The sequence below is a fragment of the Mustela nivalis genome (genome assembly GCF_964662115.1).
Source record: "Mustela nivalis genome assembly, chromosome: 12".
Classification (NCBI taxonomy): Eukaryota; Metazoa; Chordata; class Mammalia; order Carnivora; family Mustelidae; genus Mustela; species Mustela nivalis.
In genome coordinates this window covers 69306216-69333760 of record NC_139031.1, presented here as the reverse complement: position 1 = coordinate 69333760, position 27545 = coordinate 69306216, and the positions used below count along the sequence as shown (strand labels likewise).

Sequence of the window (27545 nt, the reverse complement as noted above, 5' to 3'; positions counted from 1 at the left end):
GCTTCATTAAGAACAGGAGGGCATCCTGAGGATTTTAAATTTTTATTCTCCTCCTCCCATAAAATCAGATTGCATCTAAACAAACTGCTAAACAACTCTTTTGCTTTTAGAGGATAACGTGTAATGATAATAAACTAACTTTACACCGAATTGGAATTATAATGAAGACAGATTTCTTTTTCTTTTTTTTTCTTTAACTTTATGTTTTAGTTTAGTAATGGGGAGAAAACATCAGGTGCTTTGTGGGTTAGAACTGCGTTCATATTTGTTTCTAATGATTTTGATTTTGATGCTGACAGGTTTCCATGAAATGTTTTATGCATGCTGCCTTTTTTTTTTTTTTTTTAATTGTAGATCCATGATGAGATTTTGGTATCGAGTATAGATGCTTCTAGACAACTAATGTTAAATGAAGAACAGTTGGAAGATATGAGGCAGGAACTTGTACGGCAATACCAAGAACATCAGCAGGCAACAGAACTGTTACGGCAGGCGCACATGCGCCAGATGGAGAGACAGCGAGAAGACCAGGAACAGCTGCAAGAAGAGATTAAGAGATTGAACAGACAATTAGCCCAGGTATAGGACTTAGAGGCCCTTTTCTCCCCAATTAAAATAACAATATTCTTTATATAGCCTTTTTTTGAAAGTTAAAATTATTGCCAAGTTACAAATAAATACAAATATTTAACATTAGGAACAGACTCCATCAGCACAGCAGCCTTAAATCTTGTTAGGAACACCTGACTCAACTTTGGAGTGCCTGTCCTCTGTGCCATTTTATTTATCTGCCTTTTTTGCTATTGGAAAAGTAGCTACAAGGTTGTTTGTATGTTTGTTTTGAATCATTCCATTGACCATACACAACAAAAGCACTTTTACAATTTTGGGAATTCTTTGTGCTAAGATGCAGTTGATAGTCATTTTTCCTATATTCATTTCTAGTTTTGTGAGTCCACCAATTAGCATCTCCAAGATTTACCTTTATCTATCTTTAATCTGTCTTTTTAATCATGAATGGGAATCTGAAGTAGTATGTTTCTGGAACTTTGTCTAAGGAAACATCTCTTCTTGATTTGAGAAATGCAGATTTACATAACATTCTTGTCCCTTTTCTTACTCCTTGGTATTTGGGAGCTGGATTCTTATCAATTGCTATATACAGTGTACTCACAAAATCATTACAGAAAAGCAAGAAATATTTATATAGAAGTTCCTATAAAAACAAATTTATTCAATTTATCTTGGAAACTTAAATGAGATTTAAAAAATAGAGAAATCTTGAAATGTATTCTTTCAAATATAGAATAATAAGAAAATTGGGAGTTGAACATAAAACATATCATTTGGAAAAATTGGTGTTGCTTTTCTTCATCGCATTTTGTGAATTTAAATCTGATTTTTCAATGCAAAATTGGCATATAAAAATAATATTAATTGAGCTTCACAAATTCCTGAATTAGCTTTTTTAAGTTTCAAATTTTGCATTGAACTTTATATGTGCTTTTAACCCCTAATCATGGGATGTAACTCATAGGTAGAAAGGGCTTCTTGGTTCTAGGGGGTTAAAAGAAATCTGCTAATTATTTCTGCTTTTTTTTTTCTTCTATCGCAAACAATATTCTCTCATGACCTTTTTTCTTATTTAGAGATCCTCAATAGATAATGAAAACCTGGTTTCAGAGAGAGAGAGGGTGCTTTTAGAGGAGCTGGAAGCACTAAAGCAGCTGTCTCTAGCTGGAAGAGAGAAGCTGTGTTGTGAGCTGCGCAACAGCAGTACGCAAACACAGGTAGTATGGACTTTGGCCCACCTAGGAGCAGTGGATCAACAATGCAGTAGAATCTGTTTGTCTTTGTTGTTGGTATGAATGTGTTTTTATAGGTGTTGAGCTTAATGTATTTGTGATTGTTTACATCCAAGGTAGGTGGAGTCAAGATTTTTACCTTCTATTTAAGGTAATTTGCATAGGACATTACTATAGTAGCAACTATTGTTTCACCAGGGAGCAACCTAACAAACTTGATGTCACACTAGAGCATGCATTAATTTGAACCCATTAAACTTCTTTTCATCTCTGCATTAGGTTGCTTATCTTTTTTGATAATGCTAATCCCTTTATAAAATGTAGTTAAATATTATATGGAAGATTATCTGTTTTGCCTGCAGAGTTTTCTGTCTCACCTCATAACAATGTAGAAGAACGACATGATTTTTCCCAGATGACAGGTTTTCTTTCTGTTTTGTCCTCTCTACCTTTACATAAACTTAAGCAGAATGGAAATGAAAACCAAGAGGAAATTGAAGAACAAATCTTTAAAGAAAAGGAGTCAGACAGAAAACCTGAAGATGTGCTTCCTGATATTCTGACCAATGAAAGGTATGCAGAAAGTGTGGGGTTTTTTTTTTTTTTGGTACAAAGGGAATTAAATAGTTGTGTCAGTGTGGTAAACTTTGTCCTTATTTTGATCTTGTACATTTATTTGTCCATTTTACTGTGTATGTAAAGAATTTTCAGTTTTTGATTGTTAAATAGAACAATTTTTTTAAATCTTTTTTATATGTAAAGTAATTTTTGTTTGGATATTGACCATGTACTTATCTCAGCAAATGGTAAGGCACTATTTGATTATTGAACCTTTCTCGATGAATTTTATTCTGCTCATATGCCATTTTTTATCCTAAAAAACACAGTTGCACTTGTGAGTACATTTCTTCACTTCATGGACATGCATTCAATATAAGTCACCCACTTGCTTGTGATGAGGAAAAAAAATGAAGTGTGATAGTCTGCTATTAGCTTCTTTCTTTAATTTACTGCATATCAGATGAGAACTTTTAATCCATATCCCACTTTTATAGAGGAATAAATTAATGATCCGATGTTAACAAAACTTTCCCTGACTTGATTTTGTAGATGTTAATATTTAATTGTAAAATATTAAATGAGAATTTACCCCCATATTAAGGACTATAAGCATAATATTTTAAAATTTGTTTTATTCAAATGAAAATAATTTCTTTAATTTTAAATTAAACTAATACCTACTAACTTAATTTCCTCCTTTTCCAATTTCTGTGACTGTCAACCCTCTGTGTCCTCCTAACCTCCTTCCTCAGCTTGCATGGAGGAATTTGGCCCCTAAGATTTTGGCTTCCCCATTGGATCATCAGTATGGAACGCAGTCAGTATGGAACTCAAACAAGAAAGACAGTGTATGAAAATTAGAGTTACCATGGCAATATAAAATAAACCTTGTTTATTTTATATTATTTATCTCTGATTGGTATATTTTTTTTAAAACAATGTAGTGTTTAATTTTTAGGAATTTTTGCAGCAAGTGCTAATAAATGAGTATTCATATTTATTTCTCTTTACCATCATATTAATTTTAACTACTTTTCTTACTTAGAAATATTTTCAAATTATCCTAGTCCTGAGGCATTTGAGGCTTTAACAAAACCTAAGAAAAAGTTAAATAAAACCCTTGACTGACTTACTACTAACTGAATTACTTAGAGTTTTATTTTTAATGCCTGGTCTCATGTAAGCAGAGAACTTGATCTAGGTACAAAAATAGAACTGTCTCGTTCACTTGACAAATACTGAAGGAAAACTTGTCCTTTTATTACCTTGTCTTAAAATAGTTATGTCATGTGCCTGTGAAAATAGATACCCTTTAACCTGATTTTTGGTGATCTCCCACAGTGTGAAGTTGAGAGAGCAAACTGTCTTAAGACAGAGGACCTTTACCATGAAAGTCTCTTACTTCATCTATATGTATAAAGTTTGCTACTGTTATAGTACTCTTACTGAATTAAGCTATTAGGACAAGAGAATTGTTTAGCTATTGCAAAGGTTAATCACATAATCTTCTGAATCGGCATTTTATGGAAGTATATTTCTTGACATGAAAAGGTATTTGTGTCAAGCAAAAAAACAAAACAAAATATAAAAACTCTTTGTCCAGGATAATTCCATTTTTGTTTTTAAAATGAATATATTTATGAGGTTGAGGGGAAGGCTAGAAAGATATTAAAATGTTAACAGTGATTATTTTTGCTGAGATATTTAGGTGGAAGGTTAGCAATATTTTTGAATTTTTTTGAAAATGAAAATGTTTGACATCTTTTTAAAAAGACAGATGTATTATTCCATTTGGTTGAAAATGAATTCTTTCTACTGGCTGAAATGAATGTGGTTTATATAACTTGAGAAATTTGTGTCTCTGGAGCAGATATAATAAAGAATGTCCTATGATATTCCCTCTGGTATTGGCAGATAGTGATATTGCACAGTAGACCTTTTTAAGAACAGGTCTTTGCCTGTTTTTGTAATTTATTTAGATTATCACCAGAAAGTTATAGAAATACACATTTTTCTGGTGGAGTTTTTAAATTATATTTTAAATTATAGGTTTGACACAAAGAAGATTAAATGTGAAACGTGTATAAGAACCATAAAGAACCATAAAACCACATATCAGCTTGTATGTGCTTGTTTACTACCACTTTTTTTAAAACTTAACTTTTGTATCTCCTTAAAATCTTTTTCTAGTTTAGAAACTTTACTAGCTTAAAACTTTAGTTGTATGATTTCTTTAAGATCAGTACAGTATTGCACATTTGTAAAAAAAAAAAAAAAAGTTATAATTTACTGAGAGACCAAAAATTCTTAGAAGAAAACAAATTTTATAATGTAATTATTAAATAAAAAACAAAAGCACTTCATTTAAGTACACTAGCATATTTTGGTAGAGAAGATCATGTGATATTTTATTTTTCAAGTCATATTTTGTGGTACATTTTTTTACATTTTTTGTGGAACATAGCAAAGTGTTTAAAAAAGATCAAACATTTTAATAAATGTTTCTTTATCTATACAGATTTGCACTTCAGAAAGCTAATAACAGACTTCTGAAGATACTCTTAGAAGTTGTAAAGACAACAGCAGCTGTTGAAGAAACAATTGGTCGCCATGTTCTTGGTATTCTAGATAGATCTAGTAAGGTCCAGTCGTCTGCTAGCTTGATTTGGAGGTCAGAAGCAGAGGCACCTATAAAGTCATGTATCCATGAGGAACACACAGGAGGTACGAGTTATGTATGCCATCGAGATTACCATAAATTATGCTCAGTAAATCTTTCTGAATTCAAGGCAGTTTTGCTATGTGTTGAAAATACAGAAGAGACAATATTAAAGTTTTTTCCAACAAAAAGTCTTCAGACACAAGTACTTGGGAGCCAGTATTCTCAAAACACCATTATTGTATAGCATTTGCAATGTTATCTTGGAGTTGTTTTAGATACCCAGATTTAACCACTTTGTTATATAAACCAGAGACTATTTAATTTCTCCACCATAAAAGAAAACTTCCAGATCACTTCTCAAGACTCTTATCAATAGCCATGAGATAGTGGGAACATCCTGAAACCACCCTATAAGATGAGTAATAAAGAGCTTTTAAGAATCAAGCATCAGTTTCACATTTCTGTTGAGATGGTTAGAAGGAAGTTTTGATAAGAAACTGAAGACTTGATCTTTAGACTGTCCTCTGTTAGCTCCTTTCTTCCTCTCCGAAAAGTGTTTTTGAAGAATGACAATGTGTGTGGATCCAAAGGTTAGATCCCAACATGACATAGCTCTCTTCCTAATTCTCCCTTCTTCCAGCCGTGTGGGCTGGGCTCCTCTTCGAATGTCTTACTTTCATGCTACTGACATCTACCCTCTTGTTTTTTAATTCCTTATTGATGAGGGAATCAGACAATCAAAAGGTGAGAAAGTTTTTGTCAGATGGGGAAGATAGGGTCTGGACTCTTGGATCAGCAGATCAGGTCCATACTTTACTACCATTCCACACCCAAGCATTTCTCCCCAGTTAGAGGCCAACCTTCTAAAAATGCCAATATTTGCAATTTTTGAGAGCATTCTGTTTAAGTTTCATATGGAGAAATGAGAAGAAATTACCCCCCTTACAGAAAGTTTACCTAATTACAAGCTGGCCAGAGCCTGTTTCTAAGTGCAGAGAAAACTCTATCAGTTGAGTACAAAGATAATTTTAAAAACCTCTTGGGGCACCTGGGTGGCAGAGTTGGTTGAACCTCTGACTTCGGGTTTGGGCTCAGGTTGTGGTCATATATAAAGCCCTGCATCAAGCTCCACCCTCAGCATGGAATCTCGAGTTTCTCTCTCCCTCTCCCCTTCTCACTCATGCTGTCACTCTCTCTCCCTCTAAAATGAACAAATAAATCTTAAAATTTTTTTGAAAAAAAAAAAAAAACCTCTTAATAAAATAAGCTGAAATATACTGAATTTTTTAACTTCTTTCAAATTCATTCAAACTTTGTAGAAGTATTTTTTCAAATTCACTCTCTGTTAAGCACTCAATGAAGGGCTATTTTATTTCTACATATAGATCTTAATGTTTAGAAAAGAATTAGGTAACACTTTCTTGGTCTTACTGTAAAAGTGTTTATCAAACTAGTTAGGATGACTACTAATGTCATTTGGGGACATTTAGAGGTACATTTTGCATCTTGAGGAAAATATTGGATTAATAGAATTTATCATTTAAAACTGAATTTTCTGATAAACTTAGAAGAATATATTGGCTTAAAAAAATTGACACTGTTCCCTTCGTAAGATTTTTTTTTCCTTCATATTTTTCATGGAGTCTTATTGTAAAAAGTCAAAGGAACTTGTGAAATATTTCTTTCATGTCTCATTTAATATGACTGAAAAAGTTCAGTCTTACTCTGATTATGAAACAACATTTGCTTTTCAGTTTTTATGTATGACTTTTTATTGTAGGTAATAGCACTTGTGATCTGTTTTCAGCTTTCAAGTCCAAACTTGTTTAGATTTTACACATGTATGGACTTGTTAACTCTCTAAAAAAGTAAATAATTGATTTGCTAATGTGTGCTTCCTCATAAGAGTAACCTAGTTTATGAAACTAAAGGGAGATTTCGAGCCAATGTGAAATCAGTTGAACTTGAATGAATATTAAAGTAGTTCATAACAGTAAGTTCCCTTAGAATATGTTGAAAGAAAAGTTCTTTGAGCCTGAACTGTGATGGCTCAGTGGAAGAATGCTCACCTCTGTTACTTTTGCAATAGGAAAATCAATAAATTTAATACATTTTTTAAATTGTAAAGGAAGGTAACATGAGTACTTAACCATTGACGTGAGCGTGCCTTCCACTTTCAGGGGAAACTGAAGTATTTGAATACCTCCTGGGAAACTGTCTGGACCTTCAGCCCAGGCTTCCAGTCTCCTCGATGACTGCGTATCTTAAATATTCCTATTGTTTCTAGGATAAAGGCCAAATGTCTCTAGCCAACAGTAGTTATTTCCTAGAATACTCTTTAATGATGCTTCCTCAGAGAGGTCCTCCTTGACCACTTCATCTCATTTAGGCACTCCTTATTTTCCCAGGTGACCAGGCACTGAATCTCATCTGTTGCAGCTTCCTTTTGGAGTAGTGTGATGTGATAGAAAGAATGCTGGGTTAGTATCAGAAGGCCCTTGAATCTTATTTTAGCTCTCTGCAGCCCTGGGCAAATCTCTCAGTCTCCCAGGGCTTCAGTTCAGTTTACTCACCTGTCAGGTATAAAGAGGCGAAGTAGAGTCAGTAGTTTTCAGTTGGAGCTCTAGAGACCTTCAGAAGGCCACTGGGGTAGGGGAGGCTCTATCGGATCACCTACCCTGTTTAATCTGGGAAGATAAGGAATGAACATGGTATAAATCTATAAAGTAAATGACTAAAGGACTTTTGAATAACCATAATCTGCTGTGTTTAAGACACAGGTCTGAGTGGTTCACCAATCTGAAGTCATGAGTCACTTCACCAAACTGGCAATTCTGAGATTTCTATCAGCATTTTATGAAATTGCCCTGCCATTTGTTTTTCTCTGATTTTTCTCCCAAAGACTAGTTATTATAAATACAGTGTAACCTTGATGTCTTTCTCATTCTTTTATTTCATCAAAATAATAACAACGAAAGTTCTCTTTCCTCATTGGAACATAATGAGGAACATAATTCGCATTATTTTTGTGTAAATCTTCAAAATGTTACAATTAAGATACATTAAGCTAGTTGACATCTTTACCTTTTCTAGATACTTTAATATGTATTTTTCTTTAGCATTTGAAAAAATAATTTTTAGTGGCTTATCCATTTTGTTTTATGTCTTTTGTAGTTTGTGCTTGAGATTTGTTCCTGTTCAGTACATAATATCTTTAAGTTTTTTTCTCACCATTGATTTCTTCTCTTTCTTCAAAGCATATTTATGTCTTCACAATGTGTGTGTTGGGGGGTGCCTTGGCTCTTCTTAACTTTGCTCCCCAATCAAGGTAAACCTTGATAAACTCAATGGGAGATTAGACCAGTTCCTACTTTTATCAGCCACAGCTATCCTGTCTCAGGACGACGGTGACCTCCCAGTTGTCAAATCAAATAGCATCTTCTCAGTCCTTGTCCTGTGGGTCTAAACAAATAACATTACTGACATCTCTTCCTTTTTTGAAATGTTTTCTTCTTGTCTCCTGGAGCATCTTCTGTCTTTCTGTGACTTTCTTTCACACAGGTTCTCTTGTTAGCTTATTATATTATGTTTGTCCTCCTTCTCTCCTGAAACAGGAAAGCAGTTGTTTACTGCTCTTGAAATAAATGTATCCACTTTCAGGATTTCAACTCTTACCTTAATACAAATGACTTCTAAAGCTCTGCAGACCCGTATTTCCAAAGTTGACTCATCTTCTCTACCTAGCCCATTAACACTTCCGTCTTTTTTCATGCCTACTCTATATATTTTCTCCTGATTTTAAAAATAGTTCTCTAAATGACTCTTCTGTCACCTAAGAATGATCTATACTTGAACCCCATCTTTTACTACTTTCTTTCTCCCTTATCTTATCCATTTAGTCTTCTCCGACCTGTGCCCAGCCCCCTACCTTTCAACACTTCTCATCTAGGTGATTGGAATAGTTTTCTTCCCTTTTTATTTTTTTAAGATTTATTTATTTATTTGAGCGAGAGAGCAAGCATGCACACAGAGGGAGAAGCAGAAGCAGACTTCCTGCTGAGCAGGAAGCCAGATGTGGGGCTCCATCCAAGGACCCTGGGATCATGACCCAAGGTGAAGTCAGATGCTTAACCAACTGAGCCACCCAGGTGCCCCGATTGAAATAGTCTTCTAACCTATCTTCTTCAGCCTGTTTTGTGTATTACTGCAGTTTGTTTCCTGATTTGTAGATTTGCTATCTTCCTGTTCAAAAAATTACTACCCCAATATTTATAGCAAAACCCCAAGATTCCTATGAAGTTAAAACCATTCACAACTTGGATACAACCTCCTTTCCAACTACCTTTTTGCCCCTCCTCTCACCCCATCCTAACTCCTCCATATACTTTTGCTCCATTAAGCCTTAGCTCTCCATTGTGTGAGACTATTCTCTCTCTTTACTCAGATTTGTCACATTATCTATTTATTAGAAAAGGTCACTAGAATATATTTAATTCCTTAAAGATGCTATATAACATATATTTTTAGCTTTAAATACCAATTATAAACTATTGATATTTCTTCCACAGCTTTAAATATATTTTTTCCTAGACTACCTTCATTTTGTTTAGTAACTTTGTAGTATACATTGTACTATACTTTATGTGAATTCATTTTGAATTCCAAGATCATTTTGAACTCATGAATACTTTTGTAAAGTATTAATCAGTATTACCAAGACACTCAGTTTTGAATACATGGAATAATCCAAGGAAATATTGGTCTGGTTGCTGTTTGTTTTTAAGTTTTGAGAATAAAAATACAAAGTGAAAATTGTATTGGCTGTTACATTAAGAACTTAGATAAACTGTGTAATAGCAGACATTTAAAATCACTTCCTAGAATGCAGTTTTCAATTCTTTAGCCAGTGACTAAAGAGGAGGTACTTAGTGAATTTTGGACTTTTCTGCATTCGTAGAACTTGACTAAAGTTGTATCTGATATTGTTAATACATGACTTTGAGAAAAATGCATGGCACCAGCTGCTTTAGCTTAGCTGGACATTTTAATAAATAGCTCCTATTCTCCTGGATGACTATATCAAAACGAATATTCTGAGTACTTTAGAAATTAAAGTTTGATGTTAATTTATTTTATAAGTTACTGATAAGAAATACACATTGTATGTAATAAAAGAATAGGTAATTCCTCATCAGGATATTTCACTATTGGGCTGTACTGTGCTGCCACAGACAAATAACTGTATTCCATGACAGCAATGAATAACCTTTTATTAGAGAAAACACTTAGTTAGAGAAAACACTTCCAAAGTTTATTCTCTGCTCATATAAACTCAGTTTTGTTTAAGTTAAAAATCAGAATAGTGTGGATACATACACATCCATTGTTAAATTAGAACTGCTCCTCAGTCTATTACCCTCTTTGTACTATAGCTCTTAGAAAAGTTTCAGGCTGCAAAATGATCTTAATCCCTTTTACTGTCTAGCCTGAGCTTGTGTTGCTACCCAGTACAGTGCTCAGAAATCAGAGGACCTATGGGGCGCTGGGGTGGCTCAGTCCGTTAAGCACCCAACTCTGCTCTTGGTTTTGGCTCAGGTCATGATCATAAGATCCTGGGATCAAGCCCCGTGTTGGGCTCCATGCTCAGAAGGGAGTCTGTCTAAGGCTTCTTTCTCTCCCCCTCTGTCCTTCCCACTGGTTGCTCGCTTGTGCTCTCTCTCTCTCTCTCAAATACATAAAATAACTCAAAAAAATTATGATCTGTTCTAGACAAAATCTAGCACTTCTTCTATCCTTATTCCTGGAATATCCCATTGCATAGTGTTTTTCTTTTCATATATCATTTATGTCATCATATAGTCCTTGAGGATAGGAATCAGATCCCACCACCCATGTGTCTCCATTACTTAGTAAATCCTGCATGGTGGGCACTTAGTAGATAGCGTTAAAAGTTGTTTTAAAAGTTTTTATCACAGAAGGGTGCCTAGGTGTCCCAGTTGGGTGACCGACTCTTGATTTTGGTTTGGGTCATGATCTCGGGGTCTTGAGATTGAGTCCTGCATAGGGCCCTGTGCTCAGCAGGGAGTCTGCTTGAGATTTTCTCCATCTTTCTCTCCCTTTGCCCCTTCCTCCTTTGTGTGCATGTGCATGCACTCTTGTTCTCTTTCTAAAATAAGTAAATCTTAAAAAGTTTTCTGTCAAATAAAAAATACTGAATAACCCAAGCATTAATTTGTGCACAGCCCTCTTAGCAAAGCATTATCCTTCTCATTCTTCTACCTGCTTGGTTATCAAAGAGTATTACATTCTCTTACAATTACAGTAGTATTACCTATTTGTTTTATTGCAATGTTGTTATTAAAAGGCCTTTAAAAAAGACCTCGTAGTTCAATGACTTTAGCTTTTAACTTGATTTTATTTTGTAAATTTTTTTCTCTAATTATTAATTATAATTGATTTAGGAATTAAATAAAAATACTATTATTTCAGTTACAGATGAGTCTATATCCTCTTATTCTGGAAGTGATATGCCAAGAAATGACAGTAGTATGTGGACAAAAGTAACTGAAGAAGGGACAGATCTCTCAGAACGGCTTGTGAGGAGTGGTTTTGCTGGAACTGAAATAGATCCTGAAAATGAAGAACTTATGCTGGGTATTAGCTCTCGACTACAAGCAGCAGTTGAGAAACTCCTGGAAGCTATAAGTGAAACTAGTAGTCAGGTAACCTCTTTATGTTACTAATCTGTACTACAATTGCAGGTTTTCTTTTAAACCAGTGAACAACTAAGTGTTTTCTCACAGAAAGTTAGTTACATTCCTCTTTAATAAATAGTTGTATTTGTCACAACTGATATTGATATCAGCAGGTTTCTTTTCAAGTGATAAGTGTTAATTTAATGTCTTGGTGGACTTTCAGGTTCTAAAATTCAGTGTTGTTTTAATTTTAAAATATTCTAAATTCTTACACATTACTTTTTTTTATATCAAGAGATTTTAACTTTATCAATAATGAAATATTCCATTATAATGTATATTATTTATTTGAAGGAATAATATAAGGAATCTCTTAAACTGTATGCTCTAGTATGTCCTAACACACTGGTATTGTAATATGATACAAATCAGACCTACAGTCCTTCACATAATTTTCACATCCTTTTCATGAATGTTAATAGATTATCTCACTTTACTCTCTCAGTAGGCATTTAGATGAGGGACAGTTTCTACATTGAAGTACTGTTTTTATAGAAATTTTAAAGGGATATAACCATTTATAACTTCCAATGCAATTTTGTCTGTCTCTAACATTTTTACACTATGTATGGTAATTGTCTCAAGTTACTATATGTGGAATTGAAAAAATTGTTGCTTTAAAATAAAGCAAATTCACTTAATCATTTTAAAAATGTTTGAAACAACTGTAGAGTCATAGCTGTTACGTAGATCAAATGAGTACTCCATTGTCATCAGTTACAGGTCTCATATTTTTAACATTTTCATTGATATCTTATTCACAGTATCCTAAATCCATGTGTATTACAGACAGAAGTTGAGAAGTTGAAAGAGTGTCTTTGTTGTCTTGTTATTTCTAATGTCTGGCTTTCACTGATGTTACTTTTTTTCCTCTAAAAAATTATTCTGTCACAGAATGTTTCTGCAATAGCGGTGATTATTGGATTTACCATATTTGACAAAGATTATTGTATATTTCATGTTTTAATGCCAAATTTATTTATTTTCAGGTTAAGTTAATGATTGAGTCCTTAGTTAGTGACCCTTAAAATCACTTGTTAACCACCCACTATTAGGCTTATGTTTCAATATCTTTTTTTTTTTAAGATTTATTTTATTTTTTAAAAATTTTTGTTTTTTAATTTAAATTCAGTTTATTAACATATAGTATATTGTTAGTTTCAGATGTAGAGTTCAGTGATTTATCAGTCTTACATTATCAATCCATTTTTTTTTCTCTTGTCAACTTGCTTTTGGTATTTAACAAAGAAGGCATTACCAAAACAGCATATATTACCAGCAAAATTTTGTCTTCTGGATAGTCTTCAGGCAATGACAGTTTTCTCATTTTTCTTTGTAGGGAAATCCTTTTCTTCCTTGTAGGGTCAGGTTGACTCTTCCTTGTAGGGAGACAGTTTAAATTTTCTTCTGTGCTGGAATGTGGACTGTATCTTTTTAAGAGCACATTACCAGACTTTGTGATGAGAATTCACTATTTGGCCCACAGAATGTATCATAATACATCTACTGTTGATTTTCTGAATTGTACCTTGATTGACTAGGCAAACTTTAAGGTATTCATATTCAGTTAAATAGGTATCAGAAATGTTTTCATAGATAAATTGCTGTTTTTGGGCAATTCTTGTTTTTCCAGAGCTTTCTTTTACAGCAGGTACAAAATGATTGAAAGCCTTTTGCTTCAGTTACTTAAAGATTTCCTTGAGCATCACAAAGAACTAAAAGAAGTACAGTATTTTTAAAAACTCGCATCTTTGTGTATTTACTAATACACAGTAGAAAGGATAACTACACAAATAACCATAGTGGTTTCATCTCTTGCTAAAACCACAGTGAGTTACTTTTCATTGCCAACCTCCTAAGTGCTGATAGGAAGAAGGCAGCAATAAAAACCAGCTTCATTTTTTTTTATTAATTTAAGACATTAATACTCTTGGATCAAAGAATTTTAATGTTTACCCTATTTTTCTTCAGCCTCAGGTAGACTACTAAAGCTCAAATATTGAAACTATGAATGCTATGTCATAATGTGAAATTCCATAGCTATTATAAGAAAACATATATTTTTAACTAAGATTTGCTGTTTTTTTAAAGTCTTTACTTTTTTTGTTTTTTTTTTAAGATTTTATTTATTTGACAAAAAGATCACAAGCAGGCAGAGAGGCAGGCAGAGAGAGGGGGGAAGCAGGCTCTCCGCTGAGCAGAGAGCCTGACATGGGGCTCGATCCCAGGACCCTGAGACCACGACCCAAGCCAAAGGCAGAGGCTTAACCCACTGAGCCACCCAGGTGCCCCTGAGTCTTTACTTTTCTAATTAGCATAAGTCCTGGATTGGCTTTCTTTTAGAATGCTTGCATATATGCCACTTTAACAGTATGCTACTCTACTGAGTTAGCTGAGCCAATTCAGACATTTTCAGCTGTTGCTTTTCAGCTCTTTTAAAGTTTGAATGCATATGCATCATAATTATCCCTTTTATTCTGTGAAAGGAGTTTAAATAATTCTATATGGAGTCTCAAAATAATCCTGCCTTTTTTTTTTCTTTTGCTTATATCAGCTACATTAGTATTTAGTTTCTGTGATTTATACTCTTTCTTACTGTGAAAAAACTAGTAGTACTTTTCCATTCTTAGCACTATTCAATACTCTTGCTGCTACTTGATACCACTGTAAATTATGGACAGTCTAGTTAATGCGGTATAGTTGACCTTTGAACATAAAGCTAAAGTGTGCAGCTCCATTTATATGCAGATGTTTTTCAATATATACAATACAGTACTATAAATGCATTTTCTCTTTATGATTTTCTTAATGCCATTTTCTTTTTCCTAGCTTACTTTATTTTAAGAGTATAGTATATAATATGTAATATAATGAACAAAATAGTGTTAATCGATTGTTTAGGTCATCAGACTTCTGGTCAACAGTAGGCTATTAGTTGTTGAGTTTTCAGAGAGTCAAAAGTTCTGTGGATTTTTGACTGTGCATGGGGTCAGCGCCCCAATCCCTGCATTGTTAAAGGGTCAACTATATAATATTTTTCTTCTTCTTTTTTTTTTTTTTAAGATTTTATTTATTTATCAGAGAGAGAGGGAGAGAGAGCGAGCACAGGCAGACAAAGAGGCAGGCAGAGGCAGAGGGAGAAGCAGGCTCCCTGCTGAGCAAGGAGCCCGATGTGGGACTCGATCCCAGGACGCTGGGATCATGACCTGAGCCGAAGGCAGCTGCTTAACCAACTGAGCCACCCAGGCGTCCCAATATTTTTCTTCTGACAAGCACCATGGAAAATGGTAAATAAGTAAGAAATGATCCATGGTTAGACTTGTTCCTATAGACTACTGTGGAGAAACTTCCCCCATAATCCATTAATGCTGCCAACAGACAAGCATGTGGAATCCATCTGAAACACTAATTTTCCCAGGCCAGGATCACACCTCATCACGTCCACTTGTGCGACCAGGTTGTGAGATACAACAGGAGCTTGACCATGGCATTTTCGAAATTATTCTCAATTTGTTAAATACTAGTACAGCAATATGTTTTTTAGCTTTTACTGTATTAAGTATTAATGAACAGGTCACAAAAACTTTGCCTAGAGCACTGAGCAGTTTTCAAACTGTAGTGTCTAAACCAGCAGCATCAGCATCATTGAGGACTTGTAAATTTAAATCCTCACTTCCCACCCCAGACCTACTGAATGATGGAGCCCAGCAACCTGTGTTTCTGCAGGTCCTTTAGGTGATTTTGATATACACTGAAGTTTGAGAACCATTGATCTAGAAATTATTACTACATGTTCACATTATTCTAGCTGAAGTGTTCTACTATTATGTTAGAGAAAAGGTTAAAGTGGTTGTTGCCATTTGGTATAAAAATCAGATCTTTCTTAGGTGAATTGTATTTTTAAAGTAATGAGAATAGGAACTTTGTAAAAATCTTCTTTTAACCCAAATATTTCACCTACTGCTCTTCCATGGACAGATCTTTAAAGCCATTGACTGCTTCAGAATATTCTCATTAATAAAGTTATCTTGAACATGATAAATATTTTTAACAGTTCATTAGATTGTTACAAAGTAATGTGTAATCACTTTGTGAAATAACGTGTATTCCATTTTCATTTTAATGTGTCATTATTTGGTTCTTCATAATGGGATAGTTCTCTTTTACCTTAATTTTTTTTTCACTTGTTACAAAAAAATTCTAAAATAGAACTGAAGGACACTGCTGTAGTCTATTTGTCCTTGCGGTGACAGATAAGTTTTGCCGAGTAGCTCTCTACAGCATACCCTGAGACTAGGAAGGAGAGTAGTGTCTCATACTTTGGAGTCACATGGGCCCAAGTAAAGTTTATTGGAAGACTTGATCCTTGGGATGAATCATTCATTCATCATATTTATTGAGCCCTACTACAGAATAGTTAATATTTTATATTCCAGAAGCACAGTATTGAACAAAATAGATGAAATCCTTGCTCTTATAAAGCTCTTATAGAGCTCTTATAAAGCTCTTATTCAATGGTAGAGATCAACAGTACATAAGCATACAGTATGTCAGGTGGTGATATCTGCTGGGAAGAAAAATAAAATAGGGGGAGATAGAGCATAATGGGGGAAGAGGACATGTTGTATAGGAAAATTGAGGGAGACCTGTCTGATATAATATTCAAGCATATTTCTTGAGGAAGATTAGGAGAGACAGCCATGTAAGTAAGTAGGGGAAGAATGTTTTAGGCAAAGGACTAAGAAGGTGAAGGCCCTGAGGTGGTCTTGTGCTTGTTCTTTGTGTGGCTGACAAAGAGGCCAGTGTGACTACAGCAAGGAGAGTGAGGAAAATGAGAGATGAAGTGAAATGGTATCTGAAAACCAGATCACATGGAACTTGGGATTTAATTCCTATTGAGGTATGGAGTGGTTGTGTACAACTTTCTAACTTTTTATTTTGAAATAATCTTAGACTTAAAAGTTACAAAATAGTATGAAGAGTTTCACTCGACTTCACCTCGTGTTAACATCTCACATAATTATAATTATCAGAACTTAGAAAATAAAACTGGTACAGTTCTGTAAACTGAAGTATAGATTGTTTTGATTTAACCATTTTTTCCCCACTAAGGTCCTTTTCGTCTTCCATGGTCCCACGTTGCATTTGGTTGTCATGTCTTTGTTAGCTCTTACCTCTTCTTCAGTTAGTACCTGAGTCTGTCTTTGTCACTTGAAAAGGACTGGCTACTTATTTTATAGAATGTCCCACCATTCATGTTTGTCTGGTATTTTTTTATGATTACACAAAGCTTATGCATTTTTGATAAGAATACCACAAAAGTGATGTGCCCTCCTCAGTGTATCATCAGAGGGCACATGATGTCCATGTATCTTATTACTGGTAATGTTAATCTTGATTTCTTGTGGTATCTGCTGTATTTCTCCACTGTAATACTACTATTTTTCCCATTATAATTAATAAATATCTTGAAGGAGGTACTTTGAGATTATGCAAATATCTTGTTTCTCCTTAAACTTTCACCCACTAATTTTATCATTCATTGGTAGATCTTGCCCATACGATTATTACCATGGTATTGTGATGATGATTTTCTATTTTCCTCATCTTCCATCTATTATAATTATTCTAAAAGTGCTATTTCTTCACTCACTTTTATAATCAGGATCCATACAGACTTGTAGCTATTTATTTTTTTTTCAATGGGTTATAATCCAATACTACAGTAATTTGTTTTGTTCAGCGTTGGTGTTGAGAACTTTTTCAGGAGGTTCTTTTGCCTTTTTGGAAGTGCTTACTTTTTTGAGCATTTGTACTCTCAGAGGCTTCAGACCCATCTTATGTTATTCCTGTCCCGGTCCTAGAATCTAGCACTCTTCTGAGGAAATTAGGGTGGTCTTACTAGATAATTATATTTGGAAACCAAGATCATTGTTACTAAAGTGTAATGACTTGTAGGTCCTCTTAGTAGTTTGAAACTGTACAGGGTATATATAAATACATATAGTATTTATTTGTGTATCTCTGAGTATTTATTGTAAAAATATCAGCTCATATGTTCCATCTAATTCTGATCCAATACCACAGCATTCATTCTACCCTTCACCCCTTTCCTTTGTAACTTTGTTCTCCATCAGTGAGAAATCAGGCTCTCATTATCTGCATATTTTTACTTGTTTAGCCATATATACCCATAAAATGACTTCACAGTTGCAAGCCTATATCCCTGTGAAAAACAGATTTATTAGAGTATAGTATTAATGTGTAGTACTTTTTGTCTTTAGCCTTATACAGTCAACAGTACTGTTTTTCAGAGTATGTTAGGTTAACTCTTCTCTCTCACTTCTTCAGTGTGATTTTGTTATTTACTTTTAATACAGTTACTATCATTTGTTACAGTTTTTATTCCATCTTGAGTTTGCCCATTTTCTAAAAATTCACAAATAGTAAGTTTCACTCTTTGTATGGGTAGATCTTTTGGTTGTACAGATGCATAGATTGTGTATCTACCACTACAAACATGACATAAAATTGTTCCATCCCCCAAGATACCCTGCTGCTGTCTTTTGTAGTCAGCCCTTCTTCTACCTTCTGCCATTGGCAACCACTGGTTGCTTTCCATCCTCCATCTTTATAATTCAGCTTTTACCAGACTGTTGTAAGTGAAATGACACATTATATAGTCTTTGGGATCTGGCTTCATTGTCCTAAAGTTCATGTAAGATTCGTCAGTGTTGTTGCATACATTAAAATGTGGTTCCTTTTTATAGCTGAGAATTATTTTATTGTATGGATATACCACAGTTTATCTATTTAGAGGATATACAGATTATTTCCAGCTTAGGATCATTATTTTTGAGTAACTGATCTAACTTATATTTTTCAAAAGGATCATTTTTGACCACCCTGTCAAAAATAAACTAAGGGGGTGGGGGAGTCTAGGGCAGAAGCACCAAAACCAGTTAGAGAAGTTACTTGCCCAGATACACAAGTTATGTAGTGGAATTAGAATTCATACCCAGGCAGTGTGGCTTCAGAGTCTGCTCTTTGCTACTTTTTCTGCCCTTTGCAAATGAGTGCATCACTTTATCAGTTACTGCTGATTGCTCATGTTATCCACAGGCTAAGGAATAGATTTTGAAGTCTGGGGTGTTCCTGGTAACCTTATAAGAGCAGTTTAATGAAGTAATGGGGATGAAATTGTAATTCAAGAGAAAAATGAGAGGAAAGGAAGTAAAGACTTAAAAGCCAAGTAGACACTAGGTAGGTAGTTCAAGGAGAAAATTTGTGGCAAAAGGCATAGCACATGAGTGTAAATCAGCATGATGTGTATGAGGACAGGGGATAGTTTCATGTTATACACATCGAAGATGGAAGGTGGGAAGCTGATAGTGAGAGTAGAGGAATAACTAGTGGTCACATGTCAAAGTCCCATGTAAGCTAAGCTAAGGAGTTTTAACTTTATGCTATAAAGTGTGGAGAGTCATTGAAATATTTTTGATGAGAAAATAATACCAACTTTGTGCTTTAGATTCCTTTGGCAGCACTGTGATAAGTGGATGGGCAGGAAGATTGTGAGGAGAGAGACTGAATTTAGGGAAACAAGAGACACTTAGAATATTCCTGATAAAAAATGATAGACATCACAAGGGAAGTGATTTTAAAACTTTGAGGAAGCTGAATTTGATAGAAATTGGTATGACTCATCAGATACAGGGGATTAGGAAGATTGAAGGAAACCAAGCATAAATCCTTGGTTGAGTGAGTTGTTGGTATATTTTGTTTATTGAGATAGGGGATGAAAAAGAAGTGAGTGAGGAGTTAAGTTATAGACAATATGAGTTTGAAATGCATAGAGGCAACCTCAAGTAAAAATATTCACTAGAATGTAGAGTTTTGGTAGAACTATATTGGAAGTTGTTATTCCTTTAAGACATTGAAGCCATTATCTTTAGAGTGTATACAGAGCTGTTTTTTGTGTGGGTAGAATGCTCACATTTCAAAGAGAAGAAAGATAGGTATGTCTACAGAGGATAATGAGAATGAAAGAGGAAAATCAAGAGAATAGTGCCAGGAAAACCAGATAAGGAGTGATTTTCCAAAAATTGTCAGTTACTATGGAAAATCATAGCTGCTGAGGATTAGTGTCCATTGGATATTTTAATGTGAATGCCATCCGTGATTTTGATGAGAATAGTGTCATAGAATTGGTAAAGGAGAATTCAAAATTCAGAGAGTTGGAGAACTAGAGACAGCAGTTGTATGCCTACTAGCTGTGAAGAAAACAGAATGCTAGCTTGAGAACAGGAAGGTGTTTTTTTTTTTTTTTTTTTTTTTAAAGGCTGGAATAGAGTACATGGAGTAACAGTGGGGAAGCTGAAGATTGTGGGTCAAAATGGGTGGGCTTTCTGGAGGCCAGGCCCCTGGAGTGGGTTAGGATGGAATCCAGAACAAGGTAGAAGGTGTGGCATTTGGATCAGAAAGACCTTCCCTTGTTTAAGATTGGAGAAAGAGATTATTGTGGGTTATTGTGGGCTTATGTTTGGGATGGAGGAGGAGTTTCATTGAGGTCTTCATAGTCTAAGTAAATATTGTGAAATATTCAAGGTTTTTCTTTTTTAATGTAGATTTATATGTTTTATGATTTTAGTAGAGGATGTATGATTAGGACTTGTACTTTGTTTTAAGTACTTTGTTTTAGTTTGCTTTTAAGTTCTACAGATACATCCTGCTTCAATAAAAGAACTAGTGAGCGTTTTCTTTACCATGTACCAGGTTATCTATCTTATAGGCTGATATGATTATATCTATTAAAGAAGTATTTTACTTAATGTATTTGATTTGACAAGTGATTTGCCCTAAAGTGTGTCCCAAACCATGTAATAATACACTTATTATGATGAATTTTATTTATCATTTGCCCAGATAGGCTACCATAAAAATCAGGCTTATATTCAGCCTATTGCAGTTTCCTCTTGGTTGGGAGAACTTTCCTTATGATATAAGGAAAAGTGCTTAGAGACTCCCTGCAAGCCCTTAGAAAGGTAACCTCTTTAACGTAATCTGTATTCAGTAGTCTCTTTGTGATTCTGCAGAAAAGCTATCTTTGAGAGTATGGTTTCAGATTCTTGATTCCTGAATTAGAAAAAGAATTCAGTCTGTTCCATGGGAGTAGTCTTTCAGTAACTAAAGTTTTCCAGAATTCACAGGTACTATCAAGAGATACCTTTAGGCCTTGGGAGAAATTAATGGGGAACTTATTCCCACAAAATAATGATTGTTATAGACAACTCTTAATGAGTTTATTGTCATTTTTGAGAATAATGAAACCTAAGCTGTGTGTTTCCATATTTTCTTATAAAGGGAGACTTTTCCTGAGGATGAAACAGTAATTTAAGTTAAGATTTTGTCATTGTTAAGTTTTAAGCGTAACTGTAATCCAAATGTTGAAAGGTATTTTTCCATTAGGATTTCCCCTATTGTGCTTATTATATATAATAATATATATTATTAGGTCAGGGTTCTGTCAGGGCACTGTCAGAGTACTGCATCCAGTATTCAGCCCCTCTATATTTAAGTAATTTACAGAAACAAGTGAACATATCAATATCCAAAAGAGAGGAACAATATCCAAAAGAGAAGTGTTTTACAGTTTGAGAGAAATATTTATGGGGGGAAAAGGTTAAGTATCTTGATGCTATACGATTAAAGATTAAAGTAAAACTATTTAGTTTGGGAAACATAGCTCTATACCCCAAATTAATAGTCTACATATGTGCACTAAAATCCTGATTATCTGGAACGTGGGAATAATGACTTAGTCTGAATAATTAAAAGGGTATCTTCTTAAAAATTGAAGTCATTTTGCTTTAACTGCCCTTTTTTTTTTTTTTTAAGATTTTGTTTATTTATTTGACAGAGATTACAAGTAGGCAAGAGAAGCAGGCAGGGAGAGAGAGAGAGGAAAAAGCAGGCTTTCTGAGGAACAGAGAGCCCAATGTGGGGCTCGATCCCAGGACTCTAGGATCACGGCCTGAGCTGAAAGCAGAGGCTTTAACCCACTGAGCCACCCAGGTGCCCTGCTTTAACTGCTTTTGATTATAAAAAGTTTTATGTGCTTTCTAAAATTAAAAAAAAAAAAAAAAAGAATACAATTTGAATTATTCTAATGCAGAGTAATCTGTCTGAACGTCAATTAATATACCATCAATTAATATACTCTTACTAAGGGAGCTATTTTTTTTTTAAAGATTTTATTTATTTATTTGACAGAGAGAGATCACAGTAGGAGAGAGGAAGGGAAGAGATCACAGAGAGAGGAAGGGAAGCAGGCCCCCTGCTGAGCAGAGAGCCCGAAGACAGCAGCTTAATTCACTGAGCCACCCAGGCGCCCCCTAAGGGAGCTATTTGCCCCTATCTTAAATCACCTTTATTGCTATTCTGAGTCCTTCTTCCCCTCCCTAATTTTAACTGGGTTTTGTTGTTTTTTTGTTTTGTTTTGTTTTGTTTTGTTTTGTTGTGGTTAGTTTCTTTAACCTTGACTTATATGTTCCTAGTTAGAAGGGAATATACCCTACTCTTAGAGGTTTTGGCTTTACATGGATGGAAATGAGTTTTAAATGCTTTCAAAAATGGGAAAAAATTATAATTTGGATTATTTTAATTAAGGGCCACCTTTTTGAACACGAATTAATATAATATACCATCAGTTAATATGCTTTTGTTAAGAGAGCTGTTTGCCTCAATTCTAAATCATCTTAATCTACTACTTTTTTGAGTCTTTTTCTCCTCCCTGGGTTTTTTTCTACTACAAAGAAGTAGTTAATTCTTACCTTGACCTGAATGTTTCTATTTATAAAGAGATACTTCTTATTCTCTGAATCTTTTTTTCTTCAAATAAGAGAAATTGGATACTGGATTATCCAAATAAACTGTAATTTCCAGAAGGAACCAGGAAAGAGTATTTTGAGAACTACATGATATGGTTAGCATGGATCCTCTCATTTCATAAAGCCGATTGGCTAGGATATAGATGATTTTGTATCTGGTAAAGATCCAGAAAAAAAATATTTAGCTGAACCAGTGTAGGGTTAGGCCTCCATTTTGTACAGATATTCAGACTTATTCACAGACTAACTGGTGGGCTCACATAAGCATAATAAACAGGAATTTGTCATTGCCTGATCGAGAATTTTAATAGACAGCTGTCCCCTGCTCCATCCCTACCCAAGGCATCTACCTGTAGATTCTGGGATTTCTGTTGAAAATCTCATTTTCTCTTCCCTAATTATTAGCCTGCTATGAAGGCTTTGAGTGTTGACTCCTTTAAACGATTTTGTGTAGTGAAAGTGGCTATAAAATGTATTTTTGTTGATAATCACCCACTGGCTTTAGTATGGGTTTTTCCATAATAGATAAAAGGTTTTAGTTTTATGGGTTTAGGATATTTAGTTACTGGACAGAAAAAAGGCACTACAATGAAAGCTCTTTCATTTATTTGAAACAGCTCTCACTATTAAAGATCTTTTGATGTTAAAAAGTAAGTTGTTCATCTTTTAAAATTCTGAGTGTCTAGTTTATTCATTGTTGCCAACATTTCTGGAGCTACCAGAAGACAATTATTGGCAACTTGCACTTTTTAGTTTTAGTCAGAGTCCCTGGGATACTTTAAGTGGTATAAGTTCCAAACATATTCTATATAATGCAGCTTTTTAAAAGAGTGGGATTTTTTTTCTCCTTAACATTCACTCTGAAAACAAATCAATGTGGAAAAAGGTTATAACTGAACTATCTGTATTTAGTTCTAATGACTGCTCAAAAGATGAGTATTATTTAAGGAAATATCAAAAGGAAATACTAAGTCTTCCAGAAATAATTATGATTAGATATACTTTAAGAACTATTTGGTAATGTGGACTCAAACCTAGTTGATTTCACGTTTTCACATTAAAACAATTATTTAATAGGATGGAAAAATACTAGCTTATCTTAGAAACATTATAAACTTGTCTACCCTTTTCAAAGCTCTGACGTGGAACTTGGATCCTGTTAGGCAAGCTTTTTTGTGGGCGTATTAATTCACATTCCACCTGTCAGTACCTATAGGTAAAGACAAGAAACCACACCCTCTGTTCTGACCTTTTCCTCAGGGAACACTGACTAGAATCCTTTGGCTCAGCCTGCTAGGCTGTTTGAATAGCTCAGTTCAGAAGAGCTTTTACTTTTGAATTGAGTGAAGCAGCAAGAACAAGGGAAATAATGTTGCAACTACATTTCTCAAGACTGCTGCTATGGAGATTTCAAACTTGACTTTCCCTGCCAGATTCTTTTTGGAAAGCTTATTTATTTCCACAGATATATTTGATACCGAAAGCAGTTTTATGGCTTGGCTAATTAGATATTTATATTTTCATTCTTCCATTCTTTAAAGATTTCATTATTCTAGGTAAAAAGGTGTTTTTCTGCTTTTTTGTTATCTTTGTTTTGTTCCTTTTTTTTTTTTGATGAGTACTGGTGGAAATATAGGTTTTTAAAATAGATTTGTGCATTTTTTCTTTTGTTCGTTTATATGAATTAATGCTTATTTGATAGTACTAAAAAGAAATTTTCATAATTCTATGGTGTATCTTGATAAACTAAAAAGAACTTTTTAATGTAGTGGAAAACTGTTAAAGCAAGTGAAGAAATTTGGCAGCTGCATCTACTAGCATGGATTCTTACCGTACTTATTTGGCAACTGTCAAACTCAATGGCTCATGGTTGGAAGAACAAGATGAAGACATTTATGAGGTTGAATCTCGTGTGCCTTTACCACATCCTTTTCCTCTCTGTGAACATTTGGATGAAAATAACTCTGTCATTATTAATACTTCTATTTTTCATTTTATTCATAAAAGAAATGGGCACATATTAAAGCTTATTTCTAAAATTTCACTGCCTACCCCTCCTTATTCAGTAAGTATAAAAAATTTGATTTCTTATACTTTACTTTCAGTTTTTTATGCATTTAGTTTAAAAAAGACCTGTATAATGAGAAAGAAACTTTAAATGTCGTTAGAGGTAAATGGGGTAGAATCTAGTTTTGTTACTGTTTCATGTGTTAATACTCCTTTATCCTGATATATTGAAGAGCTAAATTTGGTCTGAGAGCCCCAACTTGGCTATGTTTTTGATTCCAGAAAGCAGAGTGAGATAGTATTACAGTTTTCCATGGCAGGCAAGCTGTTTAAAAAGATCCTGCTTGTCCTTAAGAATCTTGCTTTTATATGTTGATGATGCCAATCCCGAGTAAAAAGTGGAAAGATTATATTTGAGGGAATGAGCATTGTGATACTTAAAACAGCTAAGTCCATTGAGCCAGTTAGGAAATGTTTACAATCATATGGTATATTGGCTGTAGTTCCAGACAGGGAAAAAGAAAATATGGATTCTGATTTTAATTTTCTTGTTAACTTATAAGGAACTTAATCTTTAATATGCCTACTAGTCCAGTGAGGAGATACTGTTTTCTTTATGTGAAATGTATTTTACAAACATTAAGAGTATTTAGCATGAAAAAAAGAGTATTTAGCATAGTTAGTATTTAAGGCTTGTTTAACATGTAAGTATGTTGTGAATGATTCACTACAAGTTATTCAATATAACTACAAGTTATTCAGCACTTTTTATGACTTTCATGGCTTTTATTGTAATACACTAGCTAATATTTAATAGGCCAGATGATTTTCAGAAGAGTTTTGTTACCTCTCCTGAAACTTTTATATTAAAGTGACAGAATATTTATTGATGCTTTATACTTACTTTTAATGTAATGAATTTAACTTATTCAGAAAGGCTGAATATGACATTTTAATATATATTTAGATGGACATTTGAAGGGAATCTCTTATTCCAGCAAAGTAGGAGTGCCATTTGCTATATTAAATGAAATTTGTTTCACTAGCTTTACTGTATTTGATTCTTCTAACTTTTTAGTTTTGTTTTGTAAAACTGAAGTTATTTCTTGTGGTTTTATGGTAAATGTTTAAATGCACTTTAAGGTTGCCTTAGATCTTACCAAGAAGTAGAACATTAGAAGCAAAAACTTAATTTTTTAACTAAATCAAACATTTTGTTTTAAATGCTAAATGGCCTTGTTGTGTTTGTACAGTAAATTTGAAAAAGGAGAAAAAACAAACAACACTCCTGTCCATTTAGTGAGAAATTCGAACTCTTTTTTTGAGATTTCAAGTATTTATCAAGCAACCAATTTATAATGTACAGAAAAAAGTTACATATCTACATATGTAGAAGCAATTGATACGCTTTAAAAATATAGGCTGTGACTATAAATTCAGGAGAGTAGTTATATATAAATTGGGTCTTTATGGTTATGGTTTTCTTAATAGGTAAAAAAATCAATATATATTAGTTATCTGCATTTAAAGGAAAATACTGTTTTGCCAGTCAAAGTGAAAATATAAAGTTTTATCTTTGTTGAGGTAACAATGTACAGATATTTTAGGAAATATTTTGTAATTTAAAATGTATGCTCATTATCCATTACAAGTCATAAATGTGTATTCATCTTATCCCCAAATAATAGTTGTAAATGATATTTAATACATCCTATTAAATAAAACAAGAATAATCACATACTAGATATTTTGGAAATTGATATAGAGTGACCATAAAAATCTTTAGTTAGTAGTTCTAAAATCTGTTTGCTAAGGTAAATACTACTAGCAGAAGTCTTTAAAATACACTTAAATATCATAATTTTATAATATATTTGACTATAAATTAGAAACCACTGCATTTTGGTACAGTGGTTCATATTTTAAACATAAAACATGGTAATATCTTTCTAATATACTAGGTACCTTGTAATTTTACAAATTCTTACTTGGTGAGCCTATTTTTAATATACATGGTAACCGCTTTTTAAAAAAATTTTTAAATAGTGTTAAATGTTAAAAATTTTTAAATAGTGTTAATGTTATAAGACTACATACTAGAAACATTTGAGGTCAGTTTTTTCTTATGTAGTTGTTTAAATAATAACAGATAGGGGCACCTGTGTGGCTCAGTTGGTTAAGCATCTGACTCTCGATTTCAGCTCAGATCACGAACTTGGAGACCTCACATGGGTCTTTGCAATGGGTAGAGAGCCTGCTTAAGTTTCTCTCTCTCTCTCTCTCTCTCTCTCTCTCTGGGGCGCCTGAATGGCTCAGGGGGTTAAAGCCTCTGCCTTCGGCTCAGGCCATGAGCCTGGGATCGAGCCCCGCATCGGACTCTCTGCTTAGCGGGAAACCTGTTTCCTCCCCTCTCTCTGCCGGCCTCTCTGCCTACTTGTGATTTCTCTGTCAAATAAATAAATAAAATCTTAAAAAAAAAAAAAAGATTCTCTCTCTCTTCCTTTCCCCCTGTCCCTTCCCCCCATGCTTGCTTGTGTGTTCTCTCTTTTAAAATAAAAATAAAAACAGATAAGCCAGTGCTGGCAGTCAGAATTTCAGAAAGCTAAGGCAGAAACAGTGCTTTTGTGTACTTTCATGGAGCTGGTAACAGTGATCACTCTTTCTTGGGAGCTTTGACCTGTACTTGACTCTCATCTTTTTAAAATTGTGTAAGAACGGGGCACCTGGGTGGCTCAGTGGGTTAAGTCACTGCCTTCGGCTCAGGTCATGATCTCAGGGTTCTGGGGTCGAGTCCCATATCAGGCTCTCTGCTGAGCAGAGAGCCTGCTTCCACCTCTCTCTCTCTCTGCCTGCCTCTCTGCCTACT

General features: G+C 34.1%; 1 protein-coding gene across 18 annotated transcripts in view; it reads left to right on the top strand.

Moving 5' to 3' along the window:
* The window catches only part of AKAP9 (A-kinase anchoring protein 9), a 193392-nt gene that overhangs the window by 115095 nt on the left and 50752 nt on the right, over nt 1–27545 (top strand). For 7 of the 18 annotated variants that reach the window (XM_082692586.1, XM_082692587.1, XM_082692581.1 and 4 more), the window contains 6 exons: nt 355–579; nt 1650–1790; nt 2275–2378; nt 3119–3214; nt 4885–5090; nt 11518–11750. In XM_082692586.1, the coding sequence (XP_082548712.1) occupies nt 355–579; nt 1650–1790; nt 2275–2378; nt 3119–3214; nt 4885–5090; nt 11518–11750 (1005 nt within the window). Of the gene's footprint in view, nt 1–354; nt 580–1649; nt 1791–2274; nt 2379–3118; nt 3215–4884; nt 5091–11517; nt 11751–23959; nt 24738–27545 lie in introns of those variants that run through there. The other 11 variants (XM_082692584.1, XM_082692593.1, XM_082692591.1 and 8 more) reach the window with 6 other exon arrangements.